Source organism: Pipra filicauda, unplaced genomic scaffold (genome assembly GCF_003945595.2).
Source record: "Pipra filicauda isolate LSUMZ 115617 unplaced genomic scaffold, ASM394559v2 scaffold86_size2582843_pilon, whole genome shotgun sequence".
Taxonomy (NCBI): Eukaryota; Metazoa; Chordata; class Aves; order Passeriformes; family Pipridae; genus Pipra; species Pipra filicauda.
The window spans coordinates 2,263,204-2,289,777 of record NW_024105053.1 but is presented as its reverse complement, the minus strand read 5'-3'; the positions used below and the strand labels follow the sequence as shown (position 1 = coordinate 2,289,777).

General features: G+C 44.3%; 2 protein-coding genes across 6 annotated transcripts in view; one reads left to right on the top strand and one right to left on the bottom strand.

Moving 5' to 3' along the window:
- The first annotated feature begins 2,223 nt into the window (after positions 1 to 2,223).
- On the top strand, positions 2,224 to 13,567 carry HMGCS1 (3-hydroxy-3-methylglutaryl-CoA synthase 1). 3 transcript variants are annotated; one of them, XM_027745633.2, is made up of 10 exons: positions 2,224 to 2,326; positions 6,800 to 7,257; positions 7,622 to 7,747; positions 8,238 to 8,402; positions 9,101 to 9,269; positions 9,394 to 9,564; positions 10,355 to 10,461; positions 10,797 to 10,922; positions 11,192 to 11,355; positions 11,755 to 13,567. In XM_027745633.2, the coding sequence occupies exons 2-10, from the start codon at positions 6,810 to 6,812 to the stop codon at positions 11,845 to 11,847; spliced, it is 1,569 nt and encodes a 522-aa protein (XP_027601434.1). In that variant the 5' UTR covers positions 2,224 to 2,326; positions 6,800 to 6,809; the 3' UTR covers positions 11,848 to 13,567. The 3 variants fall into 3 exon arrangements, with proteins under 3 accessions (XP_027601434.1, XP_039246681.1, XP_039246680.1); XM_039390747.1 differs by lacking the exon at positions 2,224 to 2,326 and adding an exon at positions 5,682 to 5,763; XM_039390746.1 differs by lacking the exon at positions 2,224 to 2,326 and adding an exon at positions 5,785 to 5,906.
- Positions 13,568 to 15,057: 1,490 nt separating this feature from the next.
- Positions 15,058 to 26,574, bottom strand: part of NIM1K (NIM1 serine/threonine protein kinase) — a 28,662-nt gene continuing 17,145 nt past the window's right edge. For 2 of the 3 annotated variants that reach the window (XM_027745635.2, XM_039390749.1), the window contains exons 3-6: positions 24,623 to 24,986; positions 23,819 to 24,057; positions 17,877 to 18,145; positions 15,058 to 15,948 (exon numbers count right to left, since the gene is read on the bottom strand). In XM_027745635.2, coding sequence (XP_027601436.1) covers positions 15,199 to 15,948; positions 17,877 to 18,145; positions 23,819 to 24,057; positions 24,623 to 24,693 — 1,329 coding nt within the window. In that variant the 5' untranslated portion in view covers positions 24,694 to 24,986 and the 3' untranslated portion in view covers positions 15,058 to 15,198. Of the gene's footprint in view, positions 15,949 to 17,876; positions 18,146 to 23,818; positions 24,058 to 24,622; positions 24,987 to 25,136; positions 25,670 to 26,574 lie in introns of all 3 variants that reach the window. The other variant, XM_039390748.1, reaches the window with a different exon arrangement.

The window sequence follows — 26,574 nt, the reverse complement described above, 5'->3', positions numbered from 1 at the left end:
AATCAGATTTGTTAAGATGTAACAAAGAAGATCGCTTTTTACATCTGCATTTATTGTTGACTATACACACACAAAAAAAATTACAAAACCCAATTCAGACTTCACAGTTGTGAAAGCAAATACAACATTTGTCATAAAAAACCCACCACATAAGTGCAGGCTCACAGGTGAGCAGATTTATGGTGTCAGGGAGCAGGAAGGGCAGGTGACCCCAGAGCTGGACACAACAAGGCAGCAGGTAGGGCAGTGACCGCACCAAGGACATGCTCCCACAGTGCCCAAACAAACACGTAGAGCAGGGCCAGTGACAGTAAAAAAGGATCAACCAAGAGTCCAAGTTTCCAGGCAAATCTGTGGAGATGAGTAGGTCGGAGCTGAAGCTGGAAAGTCAGTGGGTCAGGATCAGCAAAGGTCGAAGCCAGGCACAGGCACACTGGTGGTACCCCTCAGACAAAGGCCCAGGTTTGAACAGGGCTCCCAAGCGAAGGGAGAGAGGCCACCCAGGAGGCTCCTCACACCTCCCTGTCACTCTGCTCCCTCCAGTACAGGCCCATCCCAGGCTACAGGAGCAGGTCGGAGCAGAGCCAGCCCTGCACACAGGGAGCAGGGAAGGGGCTGCCAAGCTCCGAGGGGCACTTGCAGCCCTCAAATGAGCTCCGACAAACTCAGTGAGATGGATTGATTCATCTGCCCCTGAGCACCTGTTCCCTAAAGCCAGGACAGTTCAAGCACCCCCATGTCAGGAAATTTTTTGCCACCAAACCACATAATGGTATTAGGAATCCATTTTGACATCTAGAACAAGGACACAGATCTCATTCTGGTTTTTTGGTTTTGTGGGTTTTTTTATGGTAGGAATGGAAAAGAAGAAGCAATTGGAGTCTTAGATTCCTAGAACAGAAGATGAACTTTCCTAACAAGTCCCTTTGGTCTGTAGGCACAGGAGGTAACAGCATCTCTACATGATGTTACTAAGCCATGACATACCAAGTTTGCATTTTGTCAACATGTTTTTTCAGAACACCAGGTAGAACTGGCTCCTACACAGACTGGCACAAGGTTATCAGGAGACTGCAGGGTAACATGTGTGATCAAAACTTTTCTCAATTTCTCAGTAGTATTTCTCACTCCTCTCAAGAGAGTTATGTGACAAATCTGTGATGATTTTGCATGACAACAGCAGAATAGTCACAAGTTCAAAACAGACTGAACAAACAGGACAGGAGGTAGCACTTTCAGTGATAGTTTTTCCCTTTCCTTTGCGGTATTGCCCCTAAGATGGTGGTTTAACACCCTGAGGTGTCAGGTAGTGGCCTGTGCTAGCTGCAGCAATCAGATGTCACAGAGCCTGACAGTTGCCAAGGGAGCACCATTTCCCTCACCTGAGCAGGGCTTTACAACCTAGTTATCCAGGCTGTAACATTTGTGTTTGACTTCTGTCAAGCAACTTCCCATAGGCAGCAGAGGTTTGTGCTCCTCGTTCTCTGGGGATGCCCCGTGGCCTGCGCAGCAATGGATTAGGTGGATATTAATCATGGCAATGGATTCGGTGGATACAAATCATGGCACGGCCCGGAGGCACGCGGGGCTGGTACGGGGAACCCGCACATTAGCTAATTGCCAATTTGTCAGGCAGCGGCTAGCCCGTGATGTGCAGCTTGCCACACCGCGGATTTAAAGATCTGGGACGAGACTGTGACGGGAAGATCCAGGGCAGGGCAGCGCTGCATTCATCACATTCATCACATCCTCCGTGAGGCAATTCTGCTGGCAGTGCCCCGTGCGAGTCCCGGGACCGAGGTACGGCGGCGCCGGGGCACGGCGGGGCCGGGATGCTCCTGGGCCGGGACACGCCGGGTCTGCGATGATGCTCCGCGTCCGGGATGCCCCGAGAGGCCGCGGCCAGGGCACGCGGACACTCCCGTTGCCGGGCAACAGCCTAGAGCGCGGTCCGCGCCCGTCCTACCCTCACCCGCGGTCGGCCGCGCGCTACCATTGGCTTCGCCAGCGCGGCGCTCGGCTCCCATTGGGCGCCCACCGCCTCTGCCGTGTCCCCATTGGCGCGCCGCCCTCTGCCCACGCTACGTCACTTTCTCACGCCATTGCCCCCCGCCCGCCCCGCCCGCCGCGAGCCTGTTGGGAGGCGGGGCCCGGCGCGGCCGCAGCCGTGATTGGTGGGCGGGGCTGCCACTCAAGGCGCGCGCCGGGCGGCGGGCGGTGCGACTGCTTAAAGGGGCCGCGCGGTGACCGGTGCTGTGCTGAGTGAGTGCGGAGCCACACCGGGGTCCACGCCAGGAGTCACACCGGGAACTGTCGCCTCCGAGGGGTGAGCGCGGCTCGGGACGCGGAGCCCTCGGGGCCGGGGGCGAGGGGCTGCGGAGCCGTGTGTGGGGAAGCACGCGTGGGGCGGCGGGGCTGGGGAGCCGCAGGCAGGGCTTGGGGACGGGTCGCCGCAGCTGGGAGAGATGTTTTTAGGGGATGTGTTTGGAGTAGAGCCTGCAACGCGGGGGGGGGGGGGGGGGGGGGGGGGGGGGTAGGGGAAAGGAGGAAACGAAACAAAAAGAAAAGGAGGAAAGGAAAGAAAGAAAAAGCCAAACCAACAAAAAATACCCCAAAAAGGCGTATCATGGTGTCCTAACGCCGGTGCCAGCCGGAACCCCGCGCCGGGCGCTGTCTGGAGCATCTGGGAGTATCACAGCCCCTGGGGTGGCGTGCGGCGCCCCCTGCACGGGCAACCAGGCCTCTCCCGAAGGAGTCGCATCCCGAGACAGGCATCCCGGCCGCTGCCCACGGGGGAAGCCCCTAGCTGGGTGAGCTGCGGTGGGTGGATGATGCGGGGCTCTGCCTCCGCCTCGGGGCCACCGAGAAGCCCTCGGTGTGTCCCTCCATCGCCTCTCAGAGTCGCCCTCCCAGACCGGGAAAGGCGGGGCGAGAGTGTCCCCCTGCCTTCGCCGCCGCCCTTCGGGTAGAGGCAGCCTGGAGCTGCTCCCAGGGATGCCGCCGCCCTCCTTCCCAATGGCGTTTGCCGCAGGGATGTGGGCATCCCGGCGCCCACCCGTGTTGCTGACGCAGCCCCGGTGTCGGATGTGCCGCCAGCCCCGCGGGCGGGACAGCACGGCTCGGTCCGAGGGTCTGGCCCTGTGGTCTGGGGCTCTGCTCGGTTCGTCCGTTTCCCGGCGCCCACAGGTAGGCGAGCATCCCACGGGGGTGCCCGGAGCTGAGCGTCCCGCGGGAATGTCACCGCGGTCTGGGCGGAGGAGCGGCATCTGGTGGCAGGAGCCGTGCGGGGACAAGGCAGTGATGTCACAACCCGGGGCTGCCACCAGCGCGGTCCCTCCCACCGGTTCCCCAGAGCCAAAGGCAGCACTTGAAGCAAAGAAAGCCGGGGCTTGTTTTCGAACTTTGAGTAGAATGTTCTGTTGGAATTAAAAATTTAGGCAGGAATTAAAAGAGTCAAATTATTGACATAATATGCTCAAATTCTTAAGAAAGACGATGAACGCCACCAGTTGTTGTGGGAGAACATGTTTCTGGTAACACCAGCAGAAAGCAGTGGCTTGTCTTATGCTTTTTGTTCATTCCCAATGAAATCCTAAGGTGACACAAAACAAAGCAGGTTTCTCATTTATATCAAAGCATTTGGGGTTGTTGGTCTTTTAAAAGAAATCATACTTCTGAAAAAGTTTTAGTTTTCAGTAAAAACTGAATGATGGGATGTTGTTTGCTGTTTGACCAGGAGGACAAAAGGCTGCTTGTTTTAAACCAAGTAAACACATTTTTTTTTTCTGTAATGACTGTAATGACTAACTGACATAAGATGTCATACGTCCCATTTCCTTCAGCGATCAGAGCACGCTCATAAAGCAGTGCTTCTCACTGCAATACAGCCCAGTAGTCCAGACTGCTGCCCTGTTAGGATTATCTGGGGAGCTTAGTATTTGGTGAGCCATGGGAATGTGATACAAAGACCCTCCCTCTAGTTGTCTTCTGCACAAAGTTTTCTGATAAGAGAACTGCAGCCAGTTTAAATGCCAGGTTTGGATCTCAGAGCTCTGTAAGGAGCAAGTACAAAGCACACTGTTTTTCCTTAGCTCTCTCAACAGTAGAATTCCACTTGGCATACTGCTTTTCCTAATAATTCATTGCATGGTTAAAAGCTGCTGTTCTTCTATGGCTACTGCAGGTGAAGTCCATTATGTGCTCCATGCAGGCTCTGGGGAGACCTTGCTTGCAGCCTTTCAGTACTTAAAGGGAGCTTACTAAAAAAAAAAAAAAAAAAAAGGGGGGAGAGGAACTTTTTGGATGGGCATGTAGTGACAGGACTAGGGGGAATGTTTTCCAGATGAAAGAGAGTAGGTTTAGATTGGACATTAGGAAGAAATTCTTTGTGGTGAGGAACTGGAAGAGGTTGCCCAGAGAAGCTGTGGATGCCTCATCCCTGGAAGTGTTCAGGACCAGGCTGAATGGGACATTGAGCAACCTGGTCTGATGAAAGGCATCCCTGCCCTTGGCCCCAGGGGGTTGGAAATAAATGGTCTCTAAGGTCCCTTCCAACCCAAACCATTCAATTATTTTTGTATACTTCTTAAATAAAATGAAGCCTCTGAGATTCTCTGCAGTCTCCAACTTTCAACTTTCTGGCTCTTGGAGCAGGAGTGAGCTCTGGTCTGGGCTCACCCTCAAGGTGGCAGCCAGACACTGCTGAGCTGGCAGCAGCTGGTATTTCCTTTTGGAAAAAATCCTTTGGAAAGATAATGAGGTATTTTGTGCCAGAAAGAGAGCTGAACTCCAGAGCCCTTTTCCCAGCAAGTATCTTGGGATCTCACTGTGGGTGGTGTGTCTGCATTCTTATGGGAGCTGAAAAGCATCCTCCTCCTCCCCAACAGTGGCTGTGCAGATTTGAGGTAAAAACAGAGCCAAGTTTCATATCCCAGTGCTGCTCCGTGACCTCTGGCCATGTGTGTGCGTGGCTCATGGTGCTGCTGGGAGGGGATGTGACATTGCCTCTCTCTGCATGAGACGGGGTGTGACCTTGCCCCGCAGCTCCTGCGGGCCCTGGGGACCACCACGCTGCTCCCTCCCCTGGCTGTGGCTTTAGCAAATCAGCTGCTCCACTTCCAACAGCATCAACCTGCTGCTGTGCGACAACAAATCCATAATCCTGCCCAACAGCTCTTCCTGAAGGCAGGAATAATGTTTGGGGGGGGGTGTTGGTTTTTGGGGTTTTTTTGCAGTCTGGATAATTTAAAGCAGGATATGGCACCGCTCCACCACGCAAATAGCAGCGAGGTGCCACCAGTGTGGGGTAGGGTGTGGCCAGGGATTGTCCAAAAGAAAAAAAAACCAAAACAAAACCGCAGGAAACTTCCCCAAACTGGAATTTTGGGTGCTGGTGATATTTTTATCATTATTTATTTACTGTTGGGGGTTGTTTTCGCCTCACGCAAGGTGGTGAAGCCAACCGCAGCATCTCGGCACTTGTCGACCGTCCCCTCACCCCCTGAGGCGGGAGGGCGTGGCCATGCCCGGCGCACGCGCGCCTCCCGCGGCCCGCACGCGCATTCCGCCGGGATCGGGGCGCTGGGAGCCGACCATGGGATTCCGTCCCGTGTAAGGGCCGGCAGCGGCGGTGGGAGCGGAGAGCAGGGAAGGAAGGCGGGAATGCGCCCGGGCCCCGCGCTGTGCCGGGAACACGCTTCGGGAGGGACGCGGTGTGACCCCTCCGGGCCCATTCCTGGGGCTCCCGACCTGCTCTCGGCTGGGGTATGGATAACCTTGAGGCGGCGAGGGCGGCAGTAGCGGGGACAAACGAGACGAAATTGGTGGTTTTGCTTAAAGCAGTATTTGCTTTAGGGGCGTTCTTTATTCCTTTGTACAGCTCATCGTGGTTTTATGGAAGAAGCCGGGTAAGTCAGTGCAGCGGTGCCTGGAGCTCGGTGGGGAAGGGACAAGGGCTCCGTTAAGGATGGAAGGCAAGGCGCGGGAGGATGGTGCCTCTCTGTGTAATAGAGGTGGGGCTGAAGGAATAGAGTCTAGTGTGTCCTGGAGTGTAATATGTCCTCGGGTGTGGTGACGGGAAATTCATGGGATTAAAACAAGGAAACTACTCGGTCTCTCAGGGAGAACACTGTGTGTTCATCTCGTCTTAGCCTGTGAAATATTCCTCCAGGCTCGGTGTTGGGAGTTCCAGTGTTCCGGAATGCTGAAACACTAGAGTATGTTTGAAGAAAACAAACAGGAAGACCCCAAGGCCTATACAAAATACCTCCCCCTACCTCGTGCCAAAAGAAACCCCAAACATAAAACAAAAAAAAAACCGCTCTGAAACAATTCTGCTTTGTTGCAAGTATAAACAAAACACAGTGACCTGTGTCACTTTGTTTAAAACTAAAAACAATTTTGAAAAGCCCTGGTCTGTTTAAAGGTAGTGATTTTCTGATAAGGATAAGTTTTCAATTTAAGTTCTCGACTAGCAACATTAAAAAAAAATGTCAGTGTCTCTAGCTTGGTTGTTATATGCAAAATCGAGACTTTGCATATAAGCAGAAGTAAAATAATGAACATTAATTTCTCAAACACTTAACACTTACTAAGTGTGTGTTTTGCCTTAGGAAGATAATGTAGGCTTAACCTACATCTCTTCATCTTTGGGGCTGAAATTTATATTTTCACTTGAAAGTACTTAATAAAAAACGTTACAAAACTCCTAATGATGTTTACTGAATGCTCTGACCAAAGTTGCACCAGAGGATGTGAATAAATCACCTGGTTTTGTGGTTTTCTTTTTTTTTTCTTAAAGATCTACCACGATGCCTGGGTCTCTTCCAGTGAATGCTGAATCCTGTTGGCCCAAAGATGTGGGAATTGTGGCACTGGAAATATATTTTCCCTCTCAGTATGTTGACCAGACAGAGCTGGAGAAGTATGATGGTGTGGATGCTGGGAAGTATACCATTGGTCTAGGCCAGGCCAAGATGGGGTTCTGCTCCGACCGGGAGGATATCAACTCTCTCTGCTTGACTGTGGTCCAGAAGCTCATGGAGAGGAACAGCCTTTCCTATGATTGTATTGGGAGATTAGAAGTTGGAACGGAGACCATAATTGATAAATCAAAATCTGTGAAGACTGTCCTGATGCAGCTGTTTGAAGAATCTGGTAACACAGATGTAGAAGGAATCGACACCACCAATGCATGCTATGGAGGCACTGCTGCTCTTTTTAATGCTATTAATTGGATTGAGTCCAGTTCCTGGGATGGTAAGTTCATGGTTATTTCTTGAAAAGTTACATCATCCTTACATCAGTCTGCCCTACAATGACAGTGTTCATGTCTAACCATATGAAACCCAGAGGGTAAACTGTTTTTCTATTCTGGTCTTTTTCTTAAATGCTGTGGGCATTTGCCACTAGAAGAACAATGACATAGCTACGAATTGCTGTTCTCATGTAAATTTTGGCAATTGCCAGAAAATAAAAACTTGGGGGAAAAAGTCAGGATTGAAGATCCCTTTAATCTTGGTGTCATCTCCTCAATAACCAAAGTCTAAAAGTTGCTGATGGATGTTAAGACATGCCAGATGCTTGGCTGCTTCTCACGGTTTTTCCTGTGTGTTTTTCTCAGGACGCTATGCCCTCGTGGTGGCTGGAGACATCGCTGTCTATGCCTCTGGGAATGCCAGGCCGACTGGTGGGGCTGGTGCTGTTGCCATGCTGGTTGGTCCAAATGCACCCTTGATCTTTGAGAGAGGTTAGTGCTGTGGGAGGACACACACTGTTCAGGCAGATTTGTTCTGAAGCCTGTTTCCCTGTTTTTTGCCTTGCTGGAGTGGTGGATTAACTCCCACTAATGTCAGAAATTCTTCTGTGTCTCCTCCTGCTCTGGGCTAACTCAGCCAAGTCCTGTTATAGGATGAAGCAGGAAACAACTAGAGATGGTCCTATCTGTTTATTTCCTTGGGAATTCTCCAGTAAAATTGGCAGAGTGGACTAGAGCTGAATAACACAACATTCTGCTTCCAGGACAGTATGATGACTGTCTTTTGTTACTCGTTTTTCATGCTCAGTCCTACTGTACTTAACAAGCAAGAGAACTGTGTGAAACCTTGCCTAAAGGGTGCTATGAAAACCTGGTTGACGTGGGGCCAGAACTGCTTGTTTCCGTACGTGTGCTGTGTTCCAGTTGACTGAGAGCAGCTGAGTAAAGCAGTTTTCAACTTTTGTCAATTTCTGCCCACCAGGGTTGCGTGGAACCCACATGCAGCATGCCTATGACTTCTACAAACCAGATATGCTCTCTGAATATCCTGTGGTGGATGGCAAACTCTCTATACAGTGCTACCTCAGTGCTTTGGATCGCTGCTATACTGTCTATCGCAACAAAATCCATGCCCAGTGGCAGAAGGGTACGTAGCCTCTCCTGGTGGTACTGCAGTATCTGGCAAGTGCTGGAATGTGTAACTACACAGACAATGTATTTTCAAGTTTTAGATTCTGATCTAAACACTATTCTATGGGTCTCTTCATGTTTGTGTGTTCTGATGCGATTGAAATATTTGCTCTCTCTTGTAAGAAATTACTTAATTCTGTTCTCACATGGTTAAGTTCCTGACAGTCTGTAATTACAGGCATGTGTTGGTGTAAGGTATGCTATCTTGTTCAAAAGCATGCTATTACCCACCTCCACCCAGGCTTTTAAGAAATTTAGATTAATATTTAAATGTTATGTAACAATACTCCTTTTTTTTTTTTAATCCAGTATGTTTAGTAATTGCTTCACTCAAGTGGCATAGGCGTGAAGAGAGTTAAATGACAGATTATTATGTCGGAATGCTGAGCAGAGATTCTGCTAAGCTTGTATCTCTTTATTCTAGAATAAGAGCAAACATTGTTAGCTGGTGCAAAAGATAGTAAAGAATTAATTTTTAAGTAGAAGCACTGTTAGTGTTTTAAATGCACCTGACAGCAGTATTTGGTGTTACTCAGTGTCTCTTGTATGCTGACATGTTACGATGACTGCTATCCTGCCAGCTCCCTGCTTTATTTTCATAGTTGAAGGGAGTACTAAACATAGGTTGTAACACAACACTTCTGCTACTTCCAGAGGGGACAGACAGACGTTTCACCTTGAATGACTTTGGATTCATGATCTTTCATTCTCCATACTGTAAACTGGTACAGAAATCCGTAGCTAGACTCTTGTTGAACGACTTTCTCAGTGACCAGAACCCAGAAAGAGCGAATGGTGTTTTCAGTGGTCTGGAAGCTTTCAGGTGAGAATGGCTGCTGTATTCCTTATTCACATAATCTTACTCTGTTACACATCCAAGGTGTGTTTTTACTTTTTGCTATTTTAGTAACTGTTTCTGAACTTTTTTTTTTGTTTGTTTTTAATAGGGATATAAAACTTGAAGATACATATTTTGACAGAGATGTGGAAAAAGCTTTCATGAAAGCTAGTGCAGAGCTCTTCAATCAGAAAACCAAAGCTTCATTACTCGTGTCCAATCAGAATGGAAATATGTATACCCCTTCAGTCTATGGTTGCCTTGCCTCTCTTCTAGCCCAGTAAGCATAAAATTTGGAAAAAAGTCATAGCTGTTTATGAATAAGGACATAAAAGGTTTTTGTTTTAGAAAGACTTCTGTAAAACCACTGTCTAGCAAACTTTTTCCTACGAGATTGCCTTGAGCAGAAAGACTAAAGTTAAAAAACTATTCTGCACACACATTCATTCCAAGTGAAAAGCAGACTGAAAATGTGTCAGAAGCTGATGTGAAACAGCTGCTTACTGCCTTCCAGAGTAGGATCTTACTTGTGAGGCGATGTCTCTTCCCAGCCCCAACCTTTCCCCTTTCCCTCTGCCTAGAAAAATGCCTGCAGTGGAAAAGAGAATCAGAATGTCTTCTTTGTCTCACTATAACCAAAACCAAATTAAATTAGCATTTAACATTTTTTTAATTATTTTTTTGCAATGACAGCCATTTACAAAATCATGTTAAGTTTAAATTAAACCACTCTTCCTGGATCGCTTTTTCTTTATTCTGACATTACCTTACAAGAGGTGTTTGTTCATTTTAGGCTTTAAGTCGCTTAAGAATGAAAACTGGCTGCCTTCTAGATAATCATACTCTGTGCATTTCTCAGCTCTGTTTTGCTTAGGCAGCTTTGGAACTCATCACATAACAGTATCTGAATTTGTGTTTTTAAAAGTCAGCATTTATGCACATAGGTAAATGTGTGTTGTAGACAATATGATTTGCTGGCTGCTTTTCCTAAGCTAGCTGCAGTTTCTAGTTATTTAAAAGTGACACCTGGGCTTAATTCTCACTTTAAAAAGCTGTTGTTTGATTTGCAGGTACTCCCCAGAGCAGCTGGCAGGACAGAGAATCAGTGTGTTCTCCTATGGCTCTGGTTTTGCTGCTACCCTGTATTCCATCAGGGTCACACAGGATGCCACTCCTGGTGAGTGACATGAGGAGGTGTTAACCACCTCCCTTGCACAGCTCACTCTGCACTATTACACAACCCACCAGCATCATAAAACCTGCAGAGCAATGCCTAAAGACATCATTGCCAAACTGAGGGTGTTCTAGCTCCAGGGAATGTTTGTGTCTCCTTGAACAAATAATATGCTTCAAACTCCGTTAATGTTTTGATTGGGTAATTGGGAATACTTTTAAATGACTAACAGTTGATATTCTGTAATGCAAAGTACTTCAAATGGGTTTGAAATGTTAATGTCCTGCTGTGCAGTTCTCAGCACTGGTGGTGCCTTACACGATGGTTCTGTATTGCAGGTTCTGCACTGGACAAAATAACTGCCAGCCTTTCTGATCTCAAAGCAAGACTTGACTCAAGAAAGTGTATTGCACCTGATGTCTTTGCTGAAAACATGAAGATCAGACAGGAAACACACCATTTGGGTAAGAACTTCATAAATATAAATCATTCCTAGTCCTACAGCAAAATGCTCATCACTTATTTCAGCTGACTTTAAATTATTAGAGTGTAGAATGAAGGAAATGTCCAACCCTTTCTGCTTCTGAGTAGCTTGTCTTCACTGGCCCTATGTGGCTGAACTAAAATCCAGAATTGTTTTTTTCTATCTTAGTGCATTCAGACTGCAAAGGCCTGTGTTGAGTAAAACTCTCACCAGGAAACAACTAACAGTCTGTTATTCCCTTTTTTACAGCCAACTATATTCCACAGTGCTCAGTAGAGGATCTCTTTGAAGGAACCTGGTACCTTGTGCGCGTGGATGAAAAACACAGGAGAACTTACGCCCGGCGCCCACTCCTGAGTGATGGACCTCTGGAGGCAAGAGTTGGAGTTGTGCACCCAGGCATTGTTCATGAGGTGAACACTCAGCACTCTTTCAAAGTTTGATGTAAATGGTGGAACCATTTACATGTCTGTCTTAGCATGTGCATGTATGTTAAGAGGAAGTGGTTTAACGAGTTATATTAAATCCTTTGTTAACGTGCCTAACATACAAGCCAGAAGTAAAGAGTTGAACATGGGATTTTAAGAAAGTACATTTCATCATAAAGAGAATGAAACTGCACAAGAACGAAACAAGAACAAAACTGGCTCCTCTCGCACAATCTGTTTGCATGAAGCATGACCGATTTGACTGACTTTAGGCCAAGCCGTCCAGTGTAGCGTGAATGTTGTTTGAGAGTTGGACTAGCCATGAAGTATGAATGTATGTGAACTGGAAATCTGTATTTAATGTTTTTTTTCCCTTCTTCTTAGCACATCCCAAGCCCTGCTAAGAAAGTGCCAAGAATCCCTGCAACAACAGAAACCGAAGGCGTTACTGTTGCCCTTTCCAATGGGGAGCATTAAGATACCTCTGTGAGGTGGGGAAAGAAACAAGGTGTGAGGGTAGGGTGAGAGAGAGAGAAAAAGGATTGCAGTAGTGCTGAAGTTTCAGTGTACACTAGTACTTCATTGGAGCATGAAAAACCTGTTTAAGCTCCTTGAAAAAAATCATCATAATACTGTGTGCTGATCTTAAAGTATTTTCAGAACACTAAAATAAGGAGTATATTGGAGATAGAGGGACTTGCTAGGTCCTCTGTGGATTCCTTAACATGTCTGAATTTTTTTAATTGCTGAGAAGTAGCTGTAGTCTATTACAAGGTCTTTGTACATAGAAAAAAAAAAAAAAAAGAAATCTTCTGCCTGCTATTTCCATGTAAAATGACTTGAAACCTACACTGTTAACTTCTACCAGTACTCAAGTGTGTGCAAACTAGTCCATGCTTTTAATGTTAGGGTTCTCAGTGCCTTGACAATAAGCAGTCAGTCTTCTGAATACTGCAATTCTCTTTCACTTTATCACCTTCCCTTTCTTCTCCCAGTCTGCCTCCCATCACCTCATCGCTTTGGGAAAGGTATAGAACCAAGTAACATCCATTGTTGGAATGGAATCTCTCTTCCCTTCAAAATTAGTGGATCAAGAACAGCTAGGCTGACAAGTGGTTTTCTTGGAAGAAACTCTGTTATCCATTGGGTTAGTTACTATGTAATTTCTCCTAATATCCATATTATGTGTTTTATACCTGCATTGCAAGTCACAGCAGCCTGGGAGGAAAGAGGAAAAAGAAGGGAGGTAGTAAATTTTTTCTTCTAAAAAAATGGGATCATTGATTTGGCACCTTTCTGGATTGTTAAGTAGAAGTATCCAAGGCAGCAGAATTTTCAAAAAAAACTTCTAGATGTTATGGAGCTGTTGTAACTGGCAAACAAAGGAAGAGAGTCATCTTCATCAGTTTGTCCAGAACTCTGGCCTCTCACTAGTCTTTATATAGTACATTTCCAAAAGACTATTTCTAACTTTGAATTTGGCTTTGTACCTTGAAGTCCTTCTCACTACTGTTAATACTGTAGACTAGCGTCTTTTATTTCTTTTGGTTTAGTTTGTTTTTTTTTTCCAACAAGCTATCCATTTTGCCAGTGGTAGATTTATAGTGGTAATGGGGAGCCCATTCTGGTAGATTTTTAAAGCCCAGATTGGAAATGAACTACGACATGAGCCTTTTAAGCCTGTAATATATATATCTATCTATCTATATCTATATATATAGATATATATATTTAAATTGAGCTAATGTACAGATTAAGTTTTGTTGAGTTTATTTCTTTGCTAATTCTACAAAGCCACATTATCTAATATAAAGTAGCAAAAAATTATTTCTCTGTTAATCACAATTTTTTTGTGTGTGTAATGAAGTGTTTGTATTACCTGTCACTCACTAGGACTTGATAACTTGCTGTATTTGTGCGGTCAAGCCTTGATAAAATAGTTGTTTAATATAAATTGATGAATACTAATCTGTTTGTTCTGCTAAAAATGATGGAGCAATGATGCATGATGATAGTGTTTGCAAGTATTTTGGTTTAGATTGCCCTCGTGAAACTTATCTTGGCACCAGGAAAACAGTTATGGAACAAAGTCCATTGCTGGCAGTGGACGAACCAAGAAGTGAGCTACTGGCAGAGACCTCCCAGGTCTGTGAGGCTGATCCTTTATTAAAATAAAGTTTGAGATATTTGAAACCTGTTGGAGTAGTGCTGACTTGTTGGGTTTTCAGGACGCTTTATTTTCAACAGGAAAGAAAGAGGAAACTGGCTCCGTGAAAACCTGAAGTTGTGGGTTCACAGGCTGTGTGGATATTCTGGATCTGTCTTCTTTGTGTCATTCCCAACAAAACGAAGGGGTTACTTAGGCTGGTGTAAAACCACTCCATCAGGGCTATGTCTCAAGATAACTTAAAATGCTTTCATATGGAAACTGTTTATAGCAGAGGAATTTAATCTTTATTACTGTCTTACAGAAGATGGTATTGTTTTATCTCCCTCAGAAAATCTGCGAAGGGGGCTTGGTTCTTGCTTTGTACATACCTGAGCCTCACTGAGTCCAGTTTCCCAGGAGTGGCTTTTCAGACTCATTCTGTTGCTCATTTAAATTAATTACTCCTTCCAAAGTCAACTAATCGTCCCATCAACCCTCATAATAGATAAGGCGTCCTGCCCTTAACATTTGAAAGCACCAGCTCTACCTATGTAAACCTTCTGTCAGGTATCTTACCTTAACTAAAGTCATACAGGCTCTACGTCTTAGCTTAAGCAGATCGGCTGTCCCTGTTCAGGGAAGAAAGCTACCATTCTTGTCCTTTGCATTGGAGCTGATGCTGTTGAAGGTGAAAGTATAAAATCAGCAATTAAACCTGAAAATTCGAGCACCTACATCTTGGGGATGCTCAGAACAACTGTTGGTGTCAGCCTATCCAACTTCAACTTGCCAAGTGTCAAAATCATCTTTGTTCCAGCTTTGGTTGCCAAAGCAGCGTGGCAGGAGTGAGTGCAAGCCAGCAATGCTCAGCAGATACAAATGGATTTTGCTACTGGTTGCATTCAGCTACTGGTAACAAGTGCTACAGCAAGAATTTAAAACTACATGAGTTTTGGAGTACACTTAAATCTTTCTTTATTGAAGTGCAATGAGTCCAAGCAGTTCCCAACTGACAGAATCATGCAAGCAGTGGAAGGTGTCAGAAGGTTAGCTGATAGTAGTCCAACCAGTCAGGCATTAGAAATTGCAACCACATATGCACTGTATCTTAATTTGTCTTTCGGAATCATGACAAACAGAACTGCAGTCAACAGCAGCATTGCTGTTTCTTAAAAGAAAATGCTTTTTAAAAACTATTTTGATGAGGAAGTTCAAAAGAAGAATTTGCAATTGTTTAGATTATGGTCTGGTCTCTGCTTAAATTTAGTTCTGTGCAAAAACTGTCCTGGTTTGCAGTGGTAAAGTTGTATCAAGCTGACATACAGCTTTTCAGAAGTAAGCTGTTACATGCCTGTACCAGGAATCTCCAAGTGGGTTAAATGCAGTGGTATGATCTTTACTAAACGATCACCTCCACTCATGATCCTTTCTATTACTGGGGTTCTTGCACTGGCTATACCATGTCTCTGGAGCAAGGGTCAAACAAATGCACGAGAGCTTGGTGTTTGAGCGCTTCACTGTGACTTGAGAAATGCAAAGAAGAGGAGGCATTTTTGGTTTATTCAAATTACAAATAAAAAAAATGTAACAGCAGAATTTAGGAAAAATCGATAATCCCCTTTGAAAAGTGAATAATCCCCTCTGTCAAATGTGCTGAGTATAAAGTCCGCAGTGCAAATTTATAAAATAGAACACAGCTTGGATGTGTGCTTAATCCCACTGTAAGAATGGATTGCTTTCCTCAAGTCTTGTTCTGTGGGATCTGGGTGGGACATGATAGGAACAGATTCAAGTGCCCTTTTCTTCTGTACTCTGTGCAGCACAATCCTGTAGACCCCTGTTATTGAGCTGCGTGCATCTCTTCCCCGGTTATTTTGAATGTGCTGCTCTGTGATTCCCAGATCTTCCAGAATATTTTTCACTTCAATTTCTTCTTCTTTGAGCATACTGATGTCTGATAAATACTTAGGATCCAGTTTAAATGTCTGTAAAGGTTTGGGAAACTGTATGCCTTGCATCCATTCGCTGTTCATAATCAGTTTGACAGAGTATCGCTTGGTTGGTATGGGCTGAAGGACTCCTTTTATCAGTTTCTGGCAATTTTCTGAGAGGCAGGGAGGCAAAGTGTATGTCCCTTCAAGAATGCACTTCTTCAGCTTGCCTACAGTATCTGCCCGAAATGGCATGCTACCCGTCATCATGAAGTATAGTAGGATTCCTAGTGCCCAGATGTCCACATAGATGCCTATATAGTTTTCATCTCGGAAGAGTTCAGGAGCAGCATAAGGAGGAGAGCCACAGAAAGTTTTTAAAGTTTCATCTCTTTTACTTATTGTGCTGAATCCAAAGTCTCCCACCTTAACACAGGTGTTACTGGCGTAGAAGACGTTTTCTGCTTTCAGGTCCCGGTGAATTATATTATTGTCATGCTGTAGGACAAGAGGAGAAGTTGGTATTGGTTTGTTCTCAATGGCTACCCCTAACTGATTAGTTACCCCACAGGAGAAGGGGAGTTATCTTGGGCAAAGTCAGAAACTAGTATTGCAACAAAATTGAAAAAGTATTAAACAAATATAACCTAGTTATCTAATGATACAAAACCAATTGAGTAGGGGGAAAAGAAGGATGCTGGGATTTTTTTAAGAACAGCAGTCCCAACTATACTAGGTATTTTTGTGAAGCAAATTTGTGAGGGCAGAATGGCTAATCCTACAAGACTTCATGTGCAAAATCAGTATTTTTTCAGGGTTCACGACACTTGGTTTTGCAGTTACTACATGTAACAGCTTGTGGAAATAAGTGCTTATTTAGTTCACTGAGTGAACATAATCACAGATAGAGTAAGAAAGTTACTACAATTGTGTTGTGTGATCTAATGTCCTATGAGGAACTGGTGGTGGCAGGAGAAAAGGACCACAGACTTGGGCTTCATGGTATTTCATGTTGCAGGATACCAAGTTTAGTGGTGTCTTCTAGTTTTAAAAAGCTAAAATAAATACATTCACTGTAACTTCTACTTTTTTTCCTTGGAAATGGTAGTAGTAGCTAAGGACTCAAACTGAAATTGTTCTGCTTAGTCACAACATACCCGTCTTGATTAGGTAAGGGTTTAGCGTCATTTTTGAACTAACAAGAAGGAATGGATGTGTTTGAGCACACTCTGCCCTACCCTCTAGAGTAACAAGGTGCAGTATCTGGAGGCAATAAGGAAACCATTTGACATCCTATTTCAACTGACGTCAATAACAGGCAGGGATTCTCTGTTCTTGTTGTGGACTGGCAGCAGTCAGATGTGATTTATACAGTCTGGATTTGATGTCTTACCAAAAGTAAAATGTTGTGCAGAAGTCTGTGTGTACAAGTGAAGAGGCTGGCCAGCTCAGTAATCTGGGTTTAATTCTAAGAAATAGGTGTGGTGTAATTTTGAAATGTAAATTAAATTCCTGTAGCTGCAGGGTATCTGTCCTGTGGAAAAAGTGTTGGAGCTAATCCATCACTTACAGGACATACAATCATTTTGTCAAAATATATAAAAAATGCATACTGTTTATATAAGAGAGGAGCAGTGCGTGACCTGGGAACACCCTTGCTCCGGACCTCACCAGAGGCTATTATGTGGCAAGAGAACATGAGCCGCCGGAGGGCACTCTGAGCCAACTTTAACGAGTACTACTTTTACTTGTCAAACGTGTAGAACAGTCCTCCGTGTTTTCATGCTGTTGTTTGAAGTACCTGTAGTTACTATGCAAGGTTCAGAGGACATGGTATTGAAGTAGTTAACTGCTCCTTTCTGCCTTTACAAGGTGCTTTGGGCTCTACACAAATGGCATCATCCCAGGTACAGGTACTGAAGACCAGGCAAGGGGGAAAGGACTTGCTGGGTGTTAACCTCACGCTAAAGTGAGGACCAGGAATAGCCTGTCTTTACGTGACAGACTCCCATGTTCATTAATAAGCAAGCTGGATGTTTGCAAACCTAACAAGCCTCTCTGGAACACTTGGTTCTAGCAGAAGGGTGACTAATCCCATGTTTTGAAATAAGTGGAGGGAAAAAATGAAGCTTTGTTCACTGGTGCCCAGGCACCTTAAAGCAGACAGAACACTGTTGCAAAAGGGATGATTCCACCCACCAGGTGTTCCCACTTCAGTCTCCTCCCAAAAGCTATTAACAGAGAGGCAGTAACTCGAGGTAGATGTGCAAGCTCTCTGATATTCTCTTCTCCAGCTGTTTTGCTTTTCAGAAATGTGGGCTTGAAACTTGGGTAACAGTAAATCTACTAGTTGAAAACCAAAAGATACATCCACAAAATCTGCTAAGACTAGTGAGGGGCAACATGCCTGTGTAAGAGCAACTTACCATGTGCTTCACAGCAGACACAATCTGGGAGAAGATTATTTTACACTCCGTTTCTAGCAGCTTTCCTTCTGTACTGATTTTAGTGAAGAGCTCCCCACCTGCTGCATACTCCATCACCAGGTGCAGTTTTGAGAGTGTCTCCACCACTTCATACAGCCTGATGATATTTGGGTGGTGCAGCTTCTCCATGCTGGATATCTCATGAGACAGCAAACGCTGAGTCTTCCGGTCTAGCTTTGTCTTGTCTAAAATCTTAATTGCAACTTTCTCTGAAAAGGAAGATATTTTTCCATTATACCATAATTATACCTATTAGTGCAATAGGTACAAATGGTAATGCTTTTTACGACAATGCTTGGTTGTTTCACACCAGACAGACAAACTTGGGGGGAATTTAGAGGCCCTGGCTATAAGCCTGAAGGTTTATAATGGAGAGATTTTGAAGTAGATGCAACTTACAGAACTCTTCCCTAACTACTCTCATCCCCCTCCAAATTCTCAGTTAGCAAAATCAGTGTGGTTGAGGTTTGTCTTTGTCAGGATAGCTGTACCAGTTTCTCCAATGTGTTCATGTATTAATAGTTCTTGGTACTGTTCAGAATACAGGAAAAGTACATTTTTTATGTCTGTATGCCACAGTGGGCCATGAATCCACATCATACACAAGATTTTATTGTGAGGAAGGGAGAAAACAGTGAAGCAGAGTACGCTGCAGGGATCCTGTAAGACAGCAAACCTAGCTGGCATATGCTGTTCTGGTAATGCAAAGCTGCTGTTAAGTCCTAGATGTTTTCTGTAGCATATCTACAGTGAAGGCAAGAGCCACAAAACACAGATATACATCTGCAGCTGCACCACATCATCAGGGTAGCTCAGAGCAGGATGAAGAGGTCAATCACAATTGCCCTTATGTTTCTGTATTAGTTTGTAGGTTATGGCCTTTGTCTTTGCTGTTCTGAATACAGCTGGTATTTGAAGGATTAGTCTGGTTAAAACAGGTTTACAGTGGCTTTGTATAATTTGTCAGGACAGCGAAATTAAACTGGATCACAGCAATAAAAACAACTATTTATTCCCGGAAATAAATATCTTACTCAACCAATCACAGATTTCTTAACAATGAATCACTTTTAACCAATCTTTCAGAAAAAAACTTCACCCTGCTTTCTAGCACATGGGAGTAAATTAGGGAAAAAAAAGGGTATTGTTCACTTTTTACTGTAAGAGAAGAGTGAGAAGGGTATTATATTTGTACATGTGTTCTGGTATAAAAGTACTCAAGATGTTTTTACTTAATGACATAAAGTTTTTAACTCAAGTTTAGTTCAACATATCTAAAGGAAGTGTTAAGGATACTTATGCATATATTTTACAGATCAAGAAAACCCCACGTTTGGTACATTTACATGTTTTAGTACCATACATGCATCAATTGATTTCTCTACTGAAGTGCAGCAAGTACTTGAAGCAAATATGATTCTTGTGGAAGGTACTGAATTACCCTTGATGTGCCTGTTTTCATGAGTCTGTGCTAAGTACAGGGCAGTTTCCCCATGCTGCTTCTCTCTGACCTGTTTCATGCTTTCTAAGGAGCTCCTTGGGTAGGCAGGTACCTGCTCCTGTGTGGTGAATTGGGAGGAAATGCAGCTACTGACACTCATCCTGGCAGTGCTCTGACTGCTGACCTAGCAGTGACAGACTAAAATCCTTGTCATGTTCCTAGCATACTGATCTCTTAAACCACAAGGAATGAGCATAGGCTTGCAATAGGCTACATTCACTCAGCTAAATGGTTAGATACTACAGGCAGAACAATTCTCACAATCTTAACCATTCAATTTCACCATTACATCTTGATTTATAAAAGTTGGGGTCATTTGGGCTTTAAAAAAGAAATCTTCTCCCCTTTCCTTTTGCTGGAAACTACTATTTCTCCTTGTCAGTTTTCCTGCAACGTTTTAAAAAGAAACAGGGGGAAAAAGAAGAATGTTTACAACTGAAGGCCTGATCCTGTTCAACCACCACCATAAATCAGGACCAAGCTCCTTTAAGTCTACATAGTTGCAGTTGCAAATGCATGACATTCGAAGAAACCCAGCCCACCCAGAGGGTAAGAAACCTGACACCTTCCTTTTCTTTTGTAAACTAGTCCTCTCTGCTTCCAAAAAATTATTTGTTTGCAAATCCTCTACTACCCTGGCTTGGCAGCAGTGCTAAACAGAAGGGCATTTTTAGCAGCCAGCTTATTTACCAAAAGACTGAGTTGAAAGATGTTTGATTGACTATACACAGTGTATGCTGAGGTTTGAAAAGTGCTAGCTGAAATCTTAATAAGAGAAATTAGGAAAAGGTTGAGAAATAATTTCAGGAGGAAGTGGTATTCACTGTGATGGCAAAAAAGAAACAAAATACAAACAAAACCAGGTTGAAATTGCTTAAAAAAAAAAGAGGCAAACTCGGTGCCTGGAAATCTGTGCTTTTGCAATTCATGTTTCACATTACACTGACTTTTTATTAGCTGTACATTTTGGATGCTCTTAATTGCATCTATTCAGGTGTGCTCTCACACTACTTTTGTCAGTTGGAAAGCATGTAAAATAAAGGTTACACAGAGCTTAGGAATGTAACGGTCCTTAGCAAGAAGTTTCACAGGTTTCTGGAAAAAAATCTCTGCCAAAATTCAGGTTAATATAGTGGATAATGCTCCTGAATATCACAATACACATAGAATCATAAAATCAGAAAGTACCTCTAAAATCATCACATCCAACTGTTAACCCAGCACTGCCAAATTCACCACTAAACCATGTCCCCAAGTGCCACAACTACATGTCTTTTAAATATCTCCAGGGATGGTGACTTCCCACTTCACTGGGGAGCATGTCCCAGTGCTTGACCACCCTTTCAGTGAGGAAATTTTTCCTAATGTCCGATCTAAACCTTTCCTGGCACAACTTGAGGCCATTTCCTCTTGTCTTACTGCTTATTACCTGGGAGAAGAGAATGACCCTCACTTGGCTACAATCTCCTTTCAGGTATTTGTAGAGAACAAGATGGTCTCCCCTGAGCCTCCTTTTCTCCATACTAAGCACCTCCAGCTCCCTCAGCCGCTCCTCATCAGACTTGTGCTCCAGACCTGTCACCAGCTCTGCTGCCCTTCTCTGGACTCACTCCAGTCCCTCAATGTCCTTCTTGTAGTGAGGGGCCCAGAACTGGACACAGGATTTGTGGTGTGGCCTCACCAGTGCCCAGTACAGGGGGGTAGTCACTGTCCTGGTCCTGCTGGCCACACTACTGCCAATCCAAGCCAGGATGCCTTTGGCCTTCTTGGCCACCTGGACACACTGCTGGCTCATGCTCAGCCACTGTCAATCAGCACTCCCAGATCATTTTCCACTGAGCCACCTTCCAGACACTCTTCCCCCAGCCTCTAGAGCTGCCTGAGGTTGTTGTGACGCAAGTGCAGGACCTGGTACTTGGCCTTGTTGATCCTCATACCATTAGCCTCAACCCATCAATCCAGCCTGTCCAGATCCCTCTGCAAAGCCTTCCTGCCCTCCAGCAGATCAACACTCCCAGCCAATTTGCTGTCATCTACAAACTGATTGAGGGTGCCCTCAATCCCCTTGTCCAGATCACTGATTACGATGTTAATCAGGGCTGGTCCCAACACTGAGCCCTGGGGAACTCCACTAGCGATAGTCTCAGCTGGATGTAACTCCATTCACCACCACTCCCTGGGCCCAGCCATCCAGCCAGTTTTTTACCCAGTGAGGAGCACACCTGTCCAAGCCACATCACAGCACCAAAGATTTTCTGTATTCTCTAAACAGCCAAGACAGCCCTTATGAGAGAAACAAGGTATGTCATCCAGTAAGATCCTGAAGTTTTTTCCTCTCTCTCTCTCTAGAAATCATGTGTCCTGCTGTGACAGACCACAAGGACAACAGAAAAGCACACACAGTGTAATTGTTACAAAGGCTCATGGTAAAAGCCAAAACTGTTTCTCTGTTTGATATAGGATGACATGTATGGAGAGAGACCATACTTAACACTATGGTAGTAACTGAGGAGCTGAACAGCCCTGACACATATACCACCCCCTACCACAGAGATCCAAACAGCATTGATAACGAAGCCTTTGTATTTATATAATCAGAAAAAAAAAAGACTAGTACTCATTAACATTGTGCAGGAACATCATCACCAATACGATGTGCATCTACTGCAAAAAACAGAATCCTCTTCGTGGGGGTGGGGAGGGGGTATGGATGCATGTCTGTGTGCATGTCCCTGTTCTTCTGTCTATGTACTGTATTTTATGAGCACAGATAAGCTCACAGGCAGAGACGAGCAGAAAATGCTTATCTTTTATTCTTCCTTCCTCATGACAGTTGCAAATTTAGTATCAAGAAATCAACTCTTTGCCCAGTGAACATTTTAACCAAAAAAAGCTACAAACAAGCAAAAAAAAAAAAAAAGAAATTGGAGAGATTTCTGATGAAAAAGAAACTTTTCAAGAAAAAGGAAGAGTTTTGGTTTTGGTATTTAGTTTGTCCAAGCTTACTGTATTCACCAAGTTCAAATTTTTTCAATCAATTCTATTCAAATGCTAAAGCAACTTGTTTTTTAAGTAAGTTCAGCAAGTAAAGGGTTCATCCAGATCAAATTTCTAAATGCCTTTCATTAGCATTCCTGCTGCTCCAGATACAGGAGAAGAATTTCTTCCAGCAGTAAGTACAAGACAGTTACCTCTGGAAGAAAAAAAAAAATCACAGAAGAGGAAACAACTTGCCATGGGCAAAGTAGAACTGAGTTGCTTTTCTTAAACAAGCAAAATGAAAAACTCCACACCCAGTTAAAGCAACCCTTGGACAGAGGCAGGCTTAAAAGTGAAAAATTAACCATTAGTTCTCCACTTAGATTCCCAGTGCAACAACTCTTGCACACACGTTCTCACCCTCTGAAGTCTGGGCTGAAAGAGGCAGTCAGAGAAAATAATGGGAGATAATACAGGTTTCGGGGCATATCTTGTTCTCTCACCTACAAGAGGATGGAAGGAAGGACAGTCAATCAGATTGAAAAAGCAAGCTCTGGTATCGCCAAAGTGGTGTTTGTGTTGAATTGTCAAGTATTTTTCTCGGCTTAAATACAGAAAAGCACCCTATCTTCTATGAAGGACTAGAAGGGTTAGGTAACTGCAGTGGACACTTCAGTCACAGGTATAACTAAGAACTTGTCATCAACTGTCCTATTTCTTCTTCTGCCCCTGTTTGACAATAATAGAAATTGTTCTTGTTTTCCATCAGGGTGACTAGTTTTCTCTGCATCTTTGTACACTTACTATTGTGGCATTTTTCTCAATCCGACTCTCCTTCCAGAGCTTGTTTCCTTGCACCTGCTCAGCCCACACCTATAGCCCCATTCCAGCTGTCTGCAAATGATTCTGTAAAGCAGGCATAACAGTTGTCACTGAAATTACTGTGACCAAATAAAATCTTGGTCCCTAGTAGTACTATCTGTGATGAAACAGAGGAAGCCTTGCTACGTCTGGCTGCAGGCAGGAGCATGCCCAGCCATGCTGCTGTGGGCATTCACCACCCGTAGCCCTGCAGCCCATGAGCTGGGGCAGGGAAGAGGACAGATTGGCAGGACAGGTTGTAGTAGGGGAGGCACAACACATGCTTTAAAGTGTGGAGTGTTTGAACCATGGGATGAGATATGTTAACACCAGGGAGTGCAGTGATGAACTTTTCTTGTAATGGTTGCTATCTAGAGAAAATTTTTCCAACCTTGACCATTTTTCTGTGACACTGCCCACAGATTCACTTAGCAACATTAAAAAGACACATACAAACTATATATGTATTTAAGGTTCAGGCAACACCTTTCTTTCCATAGAAGGCCGTTTGTAAGGGCACTCAACGTGCAATGGTGCCTACCTTTAGTTAGGGAATGAATTCCAAGCTTCACTTGTGAGAAATTCCCACTTCCTATTTCTCCTCTGACTCGATAGAAGGCAATTCTCTTTCCCAGGGTTAATTCTTTCACCACTTTTTCATTGTGAGACATATCCTGCATTAGTTTCTCAAATGGGGTCAGCCTGTGCTGCCTGTTCTCTTCATCTCCTCCATAGCACTCCGGGTGCCCATCATCTTCTCCACTATCCTCATGATTCCACCTGGAACAGCGGTGTTTTCCATGACCTCCTTCATTCACATATCCTGTTGTCATAGTCTACAGGGTAATCACTTCCCCATTAACAAGATGTCGCAATAACAAGCTTAAATGAAGTAATTCTGAATGAATATGCAATCCTGCACATAATAGAAACTGTGACAAATGTAGCAAAAAAAAAAAAAGCTGTTTATGGAAAGTCCAAGGATTAGTTTGAAAATTACTTTAAAAACATATCTGCCCAATCTGCATATTGCATGTCCTGTTCAAAATCAGAGATAAACTGGAAGCCGTATACATCAATTTCTCACTCACAGAGTGAGTACGTCGGGATCTTCAGCTACAAGGTGAAAGAGGCTTTGCAATTAAAACTGCAAAATTTGTGCAAGAAAGCGGCAAGGTGCTCAGTGTCTATACAGTACATTTGACACATGGAAAATATTTGACACAAATATTCAGGCTTTAGCTTGATGCTTTGAAAACCAACTTGATAGATAAAGGTCAAACAGAAAACTGATTAACTGCTCCTAATAAATTCAGATACCTCCAGTTAATTTTGAATAGCTGACCTTAAGAGCGCAGTTCTACTTGATTCTGGTACCAGTCCAAGAGCTGGCTGTAGGGTTTGCCTTTGATTCATTCTTCAGCTGTGAGCTTGTCACTGTGCCTTGCAAATGTCACTGTGTGTTGAAGCCTTGCTGTAGAAAGTTCGTTGCCCCTCTGTTTCCTTCCCATGGTGGGTTTAATGAAGCACCTAATTCTAGAAGATGACAGGAAAGGCAAAAGCAGTGCTGCGCCTTAGTATCCCTGCAGTCACATGGCAGGACAATAAAGGATTAAGTAACTGCAATGTCACGTTAATTCTCCTTTATTTAGATGAGCTTTCTTTAACGCCTTGAGCCTTCTCAAAATTTTGCCAGACATCTCGTGTTCCTAAGCAGACAGATGAAGAAAGTAATTAAAACCTTTACATAACAGCCACATGCTTCACTAAACGACAGCCTCCTGCATACCATTTCACCAGCTTAACTTTGGCAGCACAGACGCGGAAGTCCTTACTCTAAATACACAAGCATGACTTACCTTTAAAGCAGCACACCACTATTTTCTTCTTTACCTTTCTTCTTTAACCTTGGAAAACAGGAGTTGATCAGCAACTGCTAATCATGCAGCCTGAGGGTGATGAGCTGGGCATGAAAGCTCTTAAGAGTGCAGAGCTCACCTCCCCTGCTCTCAGCCTGCAGCACATCCGACTGATGAACACAGGAGACACCTGACTGCCAGGACAGATTCACCAGACTGAGGGGGAGCGAATTAGACCAGTAACTCAATGCCTGGGGCTCAGGTAGACAGTCAGCTAAGGTGCTGCACTAGCAGAGGGCATTGCCACTAGCAGTGACATTGCCAGGTGGAGCTGCCCTCCACACCCCCTCCCCCGATCTCCTGTGTGAGCAAGACAAAGAGAGGTCAGAGGTACCACCTCAGGTGTCTGTCACTCTCTCTGCCACTTCTCTGAACCAGGAATGCTTCTTATATTGTTTGTTCTCCCTTTGGGGAAAGGATGATTTCTTGCAGGATTGCCTGAATTCTGACCCATAGTTGTTTTCTGCTTTAACCTGTTTCACATGACAATTGTAAAAGTATTTTAGGTAATAAAAAACTCTTTATATGAAACTCAACTGTATTTCACAGTTTTTGTGGTGGACAGCACTCTAGCAGAGCAGGGCTTTTGAAAACCACTCATCTGCTCTATACTGCCACAGCAATGCAGACATTAGAGAGGCAGAACTCTGATCCCATTCTGCTCTGTGAGCTTGAGGATAACCACAGCTGCACAGGTTGTCCATACAAAAGCCTGGAAAACTCCATGAGCAATGTCAGAAGTCCCATGTACAAACAACAAGCTATTATTTAAATAAGTGCCTTTGGATGGGTGGTGGCATCCATGTCACCTTACCAAAGAACAGCTGTAATTTATGGCTCTGAGCACTCCAGAATGGCAGGTATGGGCAATCCTGCTTTGCAAAAGAAAAAACACAGAACTACTAATGGTGGGGAAAAGCCCACCAAACAAAAAAAAACCCATGGGAGGGTCTGGATAGCTCAGTCTTATGAATGTCAGCCTATTCAGCATCAAGTCAAAGTCACCCAGCTAAAGACTATCTTCTGCAAAAATTATAAGGGCCCTTGCAGTTACCTGGCTGTGCAGAAAAGGCCGACTATATAAGGATTTCCTTCAAACAGACTTGTACAGACGAGCCCCTCCTGAATACATTCGGTTAAGGCAGAGAAGGCAGCTAGCTCATTCCATGAGAATCACGGGGACCAACACACCACATGGGAATGCCAGAACCTTGTGGGGATAGAGGAGTCAAGAGAAAGGCAAAACTGCCTTAAGCCATCAGCATATGGCTGAATTCTTCCTGAATTTGCTCCTGCGGAAATTTCTCCTGGGACTCAACATGCTCTTTTTTAGAGCACAGCCTACCATTAATGTGCCTTTCAGGCCTGCCACTTAATT

Bases quoted from the DNA above. Each gene is read 5' to 3' on its own strand.
- HMGCS1 (XM_039390746.1), top strand. The intron at 7,258-7,621 runs GTAAGTTCATGG...TGTTTTTCTCAG, and splicing joins TGAGTCCAGTTCCTGGGATG to GACGCTATGCCCTCGTGGTG. The intron at 7,748-8,237 runs GTTAGTGCTGTG...TCTGCCCACCAG, and splicing joins ACCCTTGATCTTTGAGAGAG to GGTTGCGTGGAACCCACATG.